The 12253-nt window shown below is 50.3% G+C and overlaps 1 protein-coding gene across 1 annotated transcript in view; it reads left to right on the top strand.

Annotated features, from left to right (window-relative positions):
• Positions 1-12253, top strand: part of LOC131215824 (uncharacterized) — a 33093-nt gene that overhangs the window by 16650 nt on the left and 4190 nt on the right. The window contains exons 2-5 of the mRNA XM_058210220.1: positions 1224-1275; positions 7684-7739; positions 9836-10139; positions 11980-12205. Coding sequence (XP_058066203.1) covers positions 1224-1275; positions 7684-7739; positions 9836-10139; positions 11980-12205 — 638 coding nt within the window. The remainder of the gene's footprint in view (positions 1-1223; positions 1276-7683; positions 7740-9835; positions 10140-11979; positions 12206-12253) is intronic.

Genomic DNA, 12253 nt, shown 5'->3' with positions numbered 1-12253 from the left:
CGCTAAAATTAGCTTCGACATTTTCATTCATCTGGTCCACGACGCTCGGTTAGTGGTCCTTGACTGTCGCGTGCCAATCGTCGACTTCCGCTAGTCAGCTGTTTCAGTCACCACACACTTCCGTCGCTTACCTTCTACTTGGCGCTTCGATTTCCTTTGCCGCGCTTCGGCTCTTCGGTTCCTAAAATTAAAGTCTCTAATCTCAGGCGTCAAATGATCCGAAATGCTGTCGGTGTGGTCCCTATTTTGTGCTGCCGTTAAACTACCAGGGTGATCAAATTCCACTTAAGTCCCGAGCGTTCGGCGGACAGCGGCAAAAGCTCGCCCGACAATCCGGCGGCGTTCGAAGAATGTCCTCCGACCGGACACTCGCTTTGATTGGATTTGGGAAGTTGGGAACACAAACGCACGAGACGCAGTCGGACCGGGACCACCCGGGAGTAGCCCTCGGCGCTGAGCTGAGCGTCGGTCAAATTATAGGAAATCCTTTTTCCGTCAAAAGGCTAATTGGTCAGTGGGTCGCCGCTTGGGTTGCTTGCTTGTGGTGTACCGCCAGATTTATGCTGCAATAAAGTGTCTCTTCGTGATGGCCGTTTGCTATGCCTTTTTCTCCCTTGTTTTCTTCTACGTTCGGGAAAAATGTCCAACTGTTTGGTAATTCTACCTGACACTGTTTCTGGAATCGGTTTTCCATCGAGTGAATGTCCTTTGATGGCGAAAGATCTTCTCCAGGCGCGAAAGAGTGAACGCGAACGATTTATGAAGTGAGATATCCAGCATACCGGGGAGCATAAAGTGTTTATTTTTATCACCGCACCGAACATCCTACATTAAAGCGGCTTCTTCTCTGTGATCTGCCTGCTGCCGACACGTATCAGGCACGGCGGCACAAGATGATGGGCGCGTCCCTGCTGTGTGTTCGGGACTGTACGCGGAAGGACCAACTTGCGTCCCCTGCGGTGGGTGCTGAACCAACAGACCAGCAGTTCGGGGGAAACACAGAATCCTGCGTCGGTGGTCGATGTAAATACTTTTCTTTTGCTGGGCAAGCTTTTCTCCGTTCCATATATCATCTTCTCTGTGCGCCTCATGTGTTTAACATCTTACTCGAAGAATTAGCCACAGGACGTGGCTCCTACGATCGTTTCTTACTCCCAAACATTCTCTTTGGCTCATTAATTAATGTCACGCTTCGTTTTCTTTCCGCATTCTCCGCATCGCAGCAACCTAACGACGGACGACGTGGAGCTATCGGCCATTTTCACATCGAACACGGTAAGTTGCACTTTTGTTTTTCCATCAATATTTTATCGCTCAGCAAGACAACAGCAAACATTATCGCTGAAAAACAGGAGCATACAATCCACTTGAATATTCCCATGGAAATCCTTCATCACGAAGCAATAACAACATTCTTTCGGTCTCTCGCATTCGGCACCGAGAGTATCATGTGCAATTTTCCGACACTCAGAGTTATCCGCGGAGCCTTTTTTGGACCGCTTCCGAGCTCGAGAGCCTTCAGTGGCTGTGATCCATCGCTTCCTGTCTACCATCGCACTGTGTCTAAGCGCCGCCAGGCCCTCGTAACACAGGACACACATCTTCTCATCTTCAAAGGCGTGAGCATAAATCTGCGGTGGTGATCGCTTTAAAATGCGCACAGACGGAATTGTCAGTATTTAAAAGGGCTTCCTGAGTGTGGCTCTCAACGTCAACGGAAGTCTCTGCGTCGTGACCGTCCGATTAGGGAACGGTTATGTGGCCGCGCGCGCGGGGCCTGGTAATGGATTTTCCACGTCCGAAGGACATTCCGTTACAACGCCCGTCACGGTGCGAAATGCGAAAGTCATTTTGAAATCATTGACTTCCCCAGCTGCCGGCAGGCAGGAGGAATGTGTTTTGTGCGCTGCCTGCGTCCACTGGCCAAAGAAGGACATGGGCACTTCATTTGCGTCCCGAGGCAGTAACGCTTTATAGGTTGATGTACGTTTGCTTCATAGTGTCTACATCATATGTTGCGTCTTTCGATAAAATGAACTGTTTGAAAATATGCTTGATATTTAAAATATGTTCTCTGTTAATATGTAAAATTTTCTTTATCTCTAACTGTTGCGTAAGGATTTTTGTTGGGCATGTTTGGTCCAATCTAGTAACCTTCGGGCGGGTGCATTACTTTCTACAATGTATCCTTTTCGGATGCAAAATGTGCCGTCGGGGTTTTGCTTCAGCATTCGAAGCGACATCGACAAAACAAACAGTTGCGATTAGTTGAACCATGGAAAGTGGAAAACCCTGGGACAAGGATACAATGGCACGGAGCCCACGCGATTCTTCTTGTCGGGTGCCCGATGTCGACGACGATGGTAAACAGATGGCAACGTAATCCTACTCGTACTCAACCAACACACCTTTAGCTGTCTCGTGCTATCTCGTTCTGTCTTTATTCGGCCGTACTCTACCCATCTCGTTTCCTCACATACAGCATCCTCAGGTTCCTTAGAATAATGCGGACCATTCGAAGATGTTTCTCCCTTTTATGCTTGTGTGGCATCATTTCTCTCTCTAATTCTCTCTCTTTCTCTCTCACACTCCGTTTTGATCTTCTGTCCTCTTTTCTCAATCGCTCGTCGAGCATTGTTTGGGAATCTTTTCTCTTTCGTTTTGGCATTTTCACGGGCACTGTGCCCGATCCCGGGACATGTGCAACGCCACCTCGGTCGTTGTTCTGCCCGCCGCCAGTTGAGTGTATTGAACCGAGCGGCGTGGTTGCTCTGGTGTGCCAAGTGTTCCGAGCCATCCGCCAAACATTCTGGCAGCATATCGCAGCATATCGCCCGACTTTCAAAGGTCAGTGTTCGGTTTCGCCGAACCCGTCGGGTTGTTCGTCACGCGCGCCACCGAGAGCCACTCTCACTCTCCTGTTTTCCACATCTCTCTCTGCCTCTGTCTCGCTCGCGCTTTGGCTGGCCGCCGTCTTGGTGCGGGGGCTGATGCTCGCTTCGGTGCGTTCGTTCGATCAGATCCGGTTCCGGTGCGCACCGAAGCACGTCGCACAGTTGATAACACCACCACCGCTCCGGTACACGTGTGTGGCCACCAGGAGTTGTACGGGAGCGGAAAATCCCACCCACTTCTGACCACACATCGGTGAATTTCGTGCGACTTTTTGAGGGAGCTTTCCATGTATCAGCGATAGAGTCGCGCAGGTTTCACGTAACATTACGTGTGGCCAGTGGGAAGTGAAAGGTGGGAAACAGGAGTCCAGTGCAACTCTACGAGGATCTGTTGTGCTGTTTGTGCGCTTGTGTTTGTGATTATCCTTTGGTCAAAAAAGTTCCTACACTCGGATTAGTGGACTCAAACATTGTGACGATCTCACCGTTCCCGCAAGCCAATCGATAAAGACGCCTCTCTGCATCCTTGCTCCATCGGTGTGACCTGTGTTTCGGTGAGTTACCCCTAATTAAATATTATTCTTTTAACTGCCGCCGCGGGCCTGCGTCAGATTGGGCTTAGGCGAAGTATGCAAACGGCAGGAGGCTCGTTTCCCTCCCAGTGAACGCGTATCGTTGTTCCTCTCTGATAGCATAATCATCCGAAGATAAAGCTACCATTATGGCAAACAAAGAACTGCCTGCCTGTTGCTTGAAAAGTGTAGGTGTATCGCCTTAGTCTCCCTTTCCTATCTTTTGTTGTCCTTTTCTTGCGTAATATTTACGAGAGCTTTTCTTGCGCCTTTCTCGCGCCCATTCTGTTGTTCTTCGTCTCGGCCACGGATTTCGGTTGATTATCATCTCCGGATCGGTGACCGCCGCCGCTCCCTGCTGGGTGGGTTGATTAGTTGGGGAAGGTTCTGGCAGTCAGCCACCCGGGCTCTCTTTCTCTCTCTGGGCTCTCTGGTACCAGAAGGAGATCAGTCAATCATCGTATTCTCAACTCCACCCGGCTGTGGCACGATGGCGAACTTGAGCGAAAGTAGCCCAAGCTCAACGAGCGCGAAGAGCGAAGCTAAATGAAGCCGTGATCGCCATGGAACCATCTGTTTTCGGTGTCCGGTGTCTGCAAACCCTGCGTGCAGCTGGAGCTGGAGTTTGGAAGATGGAATGGATTTCGAGCAAAGCTACACTTGGCACATACGCTGATCGTCGCCACCAACATCTGCCGGTCTCAGGTTCCAAGTGGCCTCGTGGCGAACGACAGCGAATGGAAGAGTCGACAACCGAAACAGGACCGTTTCAACGGGGCAGGTAGCTTTGGGAAGGTTGGCAGGTTGTGCATGAGCCGGTCGCGAGATTCGTGATTTGGACAAGGAACGATACTTTGAGCTACAAGTCTGAAACCTTCCCTTTGGTTCAGGTCCTTCTGTTCCGGTATTAATCCTTCAGAGCAGCTGCCACTGTGAAACAGTAGTCCTTTTATCCTGGCACACGCCACACTACCACTACGGTGCGAACTACGGCGCGTTCCATGTCACGTCTTGATGCATCGTCTCGTAGGCACCGATGGGCGCCATCTCACTGTGACGTAAGCCACCGGAAGCATCGGCTACCGTTTGTTCGGAGGCTGCGTTGTTAATGACCTTATCGAATGCTCTTTGCGTGAAAGTGAACATCTCCCGCACCCGCAGCTATCCGTTATGCTACAACCCGCGTCGAAAAATAGTAAACCTCCTTCATTGTGCAATCCATCATCCGAGGCCACCGCCGCTATCATCGTTGCATAAAACCATCTCGATGATCACTCTCTCTCTCTCTCCCTCTCTCCGTGTCGCACACATTTTATACACACCCAACTACAGATGTCCTTCCGTTCCGGGCGATATTCCACGCGGAGGGGCCATTCTTTAAATGCCGTTTTGTCGAAACTTTTCCGCACATTAGGCACCGATTCGGGCGTGTAGCTTTCCTTGGCGGTTGTGAGCGATTTTTCTCTGATTGTCTCTCTCTCTCTGTCTCCGCCGAGGTGATTTAGTACCCGGCAAGGGCGCTCATGGTGGCGAAAAACTTAATGTTTTCACTCGCAGCATTCGTAATTTCGTAAATGACTCTCGGAAACGCTTTCCTAATGTTGTTTCTGGAGAATCATGTCGGCGGTGCGTGTCGGCTTCGGTGCGCCCATTGAAACGCCCATTTGAACCGTTTTTAATCGTTCGATAAATCATTCCATTCGAGTTTGATTGCCTCTGCAATGGGCGTGGGAATGCTGATTTTTTTTAGTAACTCTCTATTAATTACTCTACTCTGTCGGAAGGTTCGCATATGGACACCGAATCCGAGCCAAATTGAGCCTTCAAACTCTCATTAGGATATCGAGTTAGTGTCCGTTTGCCCAGATTGAGATCAATGGCAGCAAATGAGTTTGGCGCAATCTGTTTTAATTTCTCCAGCCTGCCCCAGAGAGAACCCGACCGGCCGGGTTCCCTACCAATAAATGTTTGATCACCCGTACGTCCGTTCGTAAAGTAAACTGAACGGCCATTTGCAGCCAAACATCTGCTGCTGCTGCTGCTGCAGGCCATGTTTGTAAACGGTTCAAATTAGATTGGTGCTAACGAGCACTGGCGCGGCTCAAATTTGCTACCTTCAAGGACCTTTACGTCCGCTGCCTGCCTGCCTGGCCCTTTCGCTTCCGCACTGACCGCCAATAAGCTGCTGCTCCGTGTGCTTAGCCTCTTAGTGCTGCACCCCGCAGGGTGCGTAGCCGGAAGTGCGCGAGCGGAGTACCCATTTAATTGGCTGTAATTTGATTTGGGCGACATCGACCCCGGACGGACACGGTGGTGTGTTGGACCCGAAGCGGAATGGTTTTCCGTTTTCTCACAGCTCCTCCACCGGTCGGCGGTTTTAATTTTCCTAATGCCTCTAATGCGGCCTAGGTGTCTAGGGCTGCGTGCGATCGATTTTTCCGTTTGTAAGTGGTTCGAAGAAGGAAATATGAAGATGGGTCGCGGTCGGCTGCCTTGAATCAGGCGGCAGCAGAGGCGTTTCCGGATCAGATTGGGTTTTAATAAAAATATAATCTTTCCGGAGCACCGCGTAGTGTTGCTTAGCCCCTTTACTGTGGGCAGTAACCGTCAATCAGACCGCAGATCGGTTCTGTTTTTGATTGGCTCGAAGGCCGAAGCTCATTGTGTAGCTAGGAGTGTCTTGAGAGTTATTTAGTGGTTCTGCACAAATTATAATTAACAATCGTAGCTATAAAAAATTAGGTTCAAAATTCGAGCGGTTGCAGTGTCAACTGCCTAATAAAAACTGCTCGAATTGCTTGAGCCTGTGATGGGTTACGACGCTTGATCAATCGGCAACTCACCGATTGTGATTTTGGATGTGCAAAAAGAGATAGAGCCGAAACTGGTTCCAACTGCCTCCCATTTGGAGCTATCTGACATCACATTCCAGATCTTCTCACGCCACTTGTCACCGTAAACACTGGCAAGGCAAACGTCGCTTTCACGACCACAATACGATTAAACCAATAAAATAAATTCCTACGGCGTCAATCAATCACTATCTCCCACGATCGATCCACGATGTGGCCAGGGACAACCGACTTTGATAAACCCGCCCGAAGAGTGCCTGGTCAGTGTTTGTGTGGCCAAATGTTGACCCACGAATCTATCGCACTCGAGCGGCGACATCACGCACCATTGGCGTGGTTGGAGTTTAATTTGCGCACCCAAACTCCCCATTTTTCCGGTATTATCTTCGAGGCGTATTATTCCGAATGATTCGTGAATAACAAACAACAGTCGTGACTCACGCCCTTCTCATGCAGTAAATATTTTTGGGAAATTTCCGAAGAAAACACGCAGTCGCGGAGATGACGAGAGGCTGCAGCTGCTGGAGGATCGTCTCAGGTTTTGCAAAATTACCAGCGTCGTTACTCCATCCGATGGCGGCAGCACACGGCATGGCAAAACGGGGCCCGATCGGCGGGTGCGCTTATCAGTGCGTCACAGCGTGCATTAAACTCTACCTCTTCAAACTCGAGGCTGCTGCAAGGTTAGCTTATCAGCACGGGCGGCTTTCTCGCCGGGCCCGGGCCAATCCGAGGCGATAAGGGTAGATTAAGCTGGCTGGCGGGGGCCGGTGGGCTGCAATCGATCGGTGGCGATAGCGCGTAAGCCTTTAAGAATGTGCTGTAAAAATCTGTACACTTCTCCGTACTGGCCAGCAGAGGCTTCAAGTACTGTCTTGTGCGAGCTTTTTCCCATCGTCTTGCCCTGGCCATCGGTGGTGGCACATGGGACTCAATGTTGCCAAGGCATTCCTGCCATATGACAGACGCATCCTGATCCGCGATTTACACCTTCCAAACACCTGCCACAAATCCTGTTTTTTTGTTGTTTTAATGTCCTGCAAGCTGATGGTGAGTTGCGTCTTCGCGCCGGCGTGTAATCAGTCCTCGGCCAGACAACTGATATCGCGAGGTGATACTGGTCGGGCAATATATCGCCCACCCCGTGCCGATCATGGTCAGGGCGAAGGAATGAAAGAGAGACCACTCGATAGTTGCTTCCCCCCCTGTCTGATGGAGCCATAAAATGGGTCCATAATCGTACCACCCGAATGGCCTTACCTATCGACAGTCCATTCGATGTCGCGAACGCACTCGAGTCGGTTCGGCGGAAATCGCGCCATTTTTCTCGTGAACAACTCGGTCTCAATCTCGCTCGGACCGCAGCGTAGTCTGTGTACATCCTATCTGAACCTTGGTGGTGGTGCGAAGACCGGACGAAAGTGCGAACGGGGAGCGAAAACCGAAAGAGTGAAGCAGATCAAAGGTGACCTGGTGTGGTGTGGTCAAGCGTTTAATTAGCTGAAGAAGCTCCGGTCGTGTGTATCTCCACGGTCGACTTGACTTAATTGAGGTCAAGTCCAGGACGGCCTCTCTGGTGGTCGGTTGGTGGTCCTCCCGGCAAGTCAAGTGCATCGGTCCGGCGGTCAGTATGTGTAAACAAACCATAAATCCCGTGAGAAACCGTAGAAAAAACCTTGACGCAAGGTTTTCAACTGACCGCACGTACCGTACCGCGAAATGAAACGTCTCGGCGCCGTTGGAGATATTACGGCTGGGTCAGTGTTTCGTGTGCTCGCCAGCACTTTGTACGTGAACCGATTTGGCAGACAATGTAGGTTATTAAAATAAAGAAACAGGAAGATGGAGACACTCGATCATCGGTCCCACGGACTACGGTACTTACAAAGTAGCAAAACGGCAGTCGCAACTCGGTTTGGTTGACTAGCAAATTGGCTTAGCCGTGAGTAAGCCTACTAGATTAGAAACTATAGTGTTACAAGCAGGGAACTAACCGGTAATAGTATCAGCCTATTACAGGACTCTCCCAGCCGAGGAACAATGTGCCGTTATAGTATCTCTGCCGCGAGACACAATCGAATCGCTCTTTATCTGCGTGTTTTATTTCGGTACAAGCCGCCAATCGGGGAGCCGCTAATTGTCCAAATCATCGTCCGGACGAATGCCTGGGGGAGTAGATTGTGCGTACGGTCGGCATGGCACAGCTTATACGTGCTTATATGATAAAAATATACCATCATATCAGTCGAATCGAACCACGGCCCATTTTCGTTGAATAATAATGGCCATCGGGCATCGAGAATCACGTGCCACGCGGAGTGCAATCGTACGATGCCACGAACGACCGCCGAAATGGTGTCCCCCATCGGAAAGTGGTGATCGGGGAGTGATCGATTGGACTCTGATCGAGGCAGCGATGCTCGTGAGGCTTGTGTCTCGTGCAACCGATAGGCGATTGGGTGTAGCCATCGAATGTGTTTTGAGGTTATGGCCACTTGGCCAGTGGTCGTATCATTCCAGATCATCTCAGTCGCCGGTGGGTTTCACCACGTTTCGTAAAACCGTTCTGATTCGTCTGTACGGCGCCCCCGGGCCCTTGTGCCTGTCACGTCTTCTGGGGCTTATCGATGTGGTATCTGGGGATGCCATAAATCACTTGTGGCTAACCGAGGATGAATTGCGAAAACAAATAGGAGATCGTCGAAGATGATACGAATCGCTCTAGGAATTAAGCTTTACAGCTCTTATTCTCGGTAATTCTGTTTTATAGCCCCTAGAGCCTGTTCAAAATCAATTCCCCGCCGATTCTGCGCGATGATGTCCTGTCTCTTTCTTGTGGTATCGCGCAAAAGAGATGCACCATATCTCGGGGCGCGATTCTGCTTCTTTGTTTTTCATACCTCTTTCGAGATAAATAATCCAACAATCAATCAAATCGTTGAAAGCCATCGCGCAGCCTCGGCGTATAAGGCTGATAAGAATGACAGGGCGACAGGTAGTCCGCGTAGAAACAGATAGAAGCTCCCGGAAATTTCCTATTAGAAGCTTGCCAAAATGTCACATCAAACATTCTTTCACCCCCCCCCCCTGTGGCCGTGGCCGGTCGGGTGCGTTTCGCGAACACTCCATCCGCGGTTAGTGTTGCGCCGGGTGTCCGTGCAGATAGAGGTGGGCGCGCGTGCGGCGCCAGGGAATACATCGAGTGACCTTGCCAGAAGTGCCGGTTTGTTTAACAGATCGCGATGGAGTGTCTCCCGCTGACGAGAGTCGAATTGGAACATCATCTTGTGGAGTTCCTCCGGGTGACTGTGCATTAATCTTTATTTCGTTCGCTTTATTCGGTTTAGTAAGAGTGCCCGTTATTCGCCATAACCTCAAATACTAGAGTGCTTTATTCTGTGCAACACAGGGAGTGAACAGTGACACTTCAAGAAACTGCCCAAGAAACGTGGCTCAGCAGTGGCCGTAAATGGAAACAACTTTAGTGTGCAGCAGACAAAATGTTGCTCCGAAACAGACAATCGTACAGTATTGGCCGGATCCACGGCACGTCACGAGGAGCCCACTGTTACGGCGGTGGTGCACTGCAGAAGGAGAGGCTGCGCCTCCGCTATGGCATCCTGCTGGCGTACGGATCGTACTTCGGCTACAGTGAGCAGCTACTACCAGCGTCCGCAGCAACGCCCCGGCCCGGCCGGCGACGGGTTGAGATGGTTCGGTCCCGCGAGCGATTCACGCCACTTCGACCGGACCAGATTGACGGCGATTTCCCGATGGCCGATGGCTCCTTCTATCCTTTCGCGGCACTAACCCAACAGATGGTACGGGCGCAACCTTAAAGCATCTTTATGTGTGGGGTTCATTCTTTGTTGGCCCGCGTGTATCGAACTGTGGTTCCACGCTTCTGTTGCGTGTCCCTCGCTAATCTCCCTTTCTTTGTCCATTGTTTGTTGGGTTGTGGATTGTAACGAGAACAACGTTACGCGGAACGTTGCAGTTTGAAATTAGCCACTTGCTAGTGGGCAAAATTTTCCATTACCTATTACCATTAATCGACAAGTAAACAGAGCGCAAGATAGAGAGAGGACACGAAGGGTTTGGACCAAAGGGTTGATAAGTGGCGGTAGCCGGTCAATAGCTTGATTAGCAGCAAACCTTCCACCAGGGTTGGTGGGGGTTTCTACTAAAAAGCCGGTTGGTGACGAGGTTCGAAAGTAGTTTCAGAGAAGATTCTAAGTTAATTCTCTCTCTTCTAACCTAAAAATGGTTCGAAACGAAAGAAATAGGGACATTAATTGATGAAATGATGAAAATGATGAAATTAACTCGCACGGTACAGAGTGTGGTTTAATTTTCCTGCCTTCAAGGAGTGGCAACAGCGAGGTAATCTTCACCTTAAACCACTTACTGCTGTAGTCAGCGGTTGTTGAAGTTGTGCCTAAAGCCGCCGGCTCGTGGAAGACGACGACCACCACGAACCTTTTGATAGATGCTGGTGATAGCCAGTCAACAGAAGCTAACTGTTATCGTTAATGCACCGCACACATGGCTGGGTGGATGGGATGGCTCGGGCCACCCGGCTAGACTCCCGCCGTGGGTGAAAGGTGTTAAACAAGGGACTAACTGATATTTTATCAACTGTTGTTATGTTATAAAAAACACTGTCGCGGCGGTGCCCACGTCTGGTGTGGAAAGTTGTAAAGTTTAACTCAACACAACCTGTAACTACTACCGTTTGTCGGGTGCACGCGATAAGATGCTGCACGAGATAGACGCGCGTAACTGCGCGTCGCGCATCCATCCGATCCTCACGTTCGGTGACGGGCGGGTGGTTTTTGGGTGGCCAGAACACCATCTGGGGTTGTTATCAATAAGGCGGCGGTTAGAAAGTACCGTGTCATTTTACTTTCTACTGAGGTAAACATAACGCGATAAGGCACATTAAAATTATGTGCCTCACCGTAAAGTGCTTATCTCGTGTAGGCCACACCTACACAAAGGCTAATTAATTCAAAACAAGGCCACACACAGAGTTAATGGTATCGATGTTGCGCTTTTATTGTCAACTCAAACGGTGTCTAAAAATAATCCCCGAAGCGCGTGAACGATGATAAACTAAAATGTTTGGACTCCTTATCCTTTGCAAAAATAGCTCCTTATCACGGCAGCACAATGAGACAGATCAAGATCTGTCTCCGACCAAGGTCCGTCCAATCTTTCCTGTCAATCAGTGTTTCGCTCTCGCTCTGTGGCTTAGTACCCAATTGTGCCATTTTTGCGAAATATCGACACTACACCAGCGTAGCTCATTAGGTCAAAGGGTCGGTTAGTTAGGCACCTTGCCGCGGGAATCATTGCTCATACGCGCCATATCGAACCGGCGCAGGTGCTGTCGAAATGCCGACCTACAGCCAGGTCATGAACAGGAAGTAATCATTAGAGACGCCAAAAAAACAACACCTTTCGCGCTCCCCGTTGGTCCCTGGCACCTGGTCTTATCAATTCCGCCATAAAAACAGATTACGAAATGAAGTGATTTTTTCACAATTCATGCTCCTTCGCCCTCGCATATGGCAAACCAACATCGGTCACCCGTTTCTTTGTGAGTCATCTAATTTTGGGTGTTTTTTTTGTTTTGTTTCCTTTTGACCCACACGACAGCCCCTGCAGCTGAGAGCCGTCTCTAGTCCATCACTGTCGGAGGCTCCAGTCGAGACGGCGGTGCCGCACGCCGCTGGCAACGACGACGATGGTCACCGGCAGCACGTGACCAGTTCGGCCGTTCGCCCTCCAGCACAGCACCCGCAACCGAATGGAACGCAACCGAAGACTGCCAAAGCGCCTAGTAACAGCACCACGTCGTCCCATCATCATCCTCCGGCGCAAGGTAAGTTCCGACCCGCGGGTTGCCAACCACTGGCTCAAGATAATAGGA

Source organism: Anopheles bellator, chromosome 1, assembly GCF_943735745.2.
Source record: "Anopheles bellator chromosome 1, idAnoBellAS_SP24_06.2, whole genome shotgun sequence".
In the NCBI taxonomy this organism is placed as follows: Eukaryota; Metazoa; Arthropoda; class Insecta; order Diptera; family Culicidae; genus Anopheles; species Anopheles bellator.
Note: the sequence above shows the minus strand (reverse complement) of the source record. Positions and strands in the feature narration are given on the sequence as shown.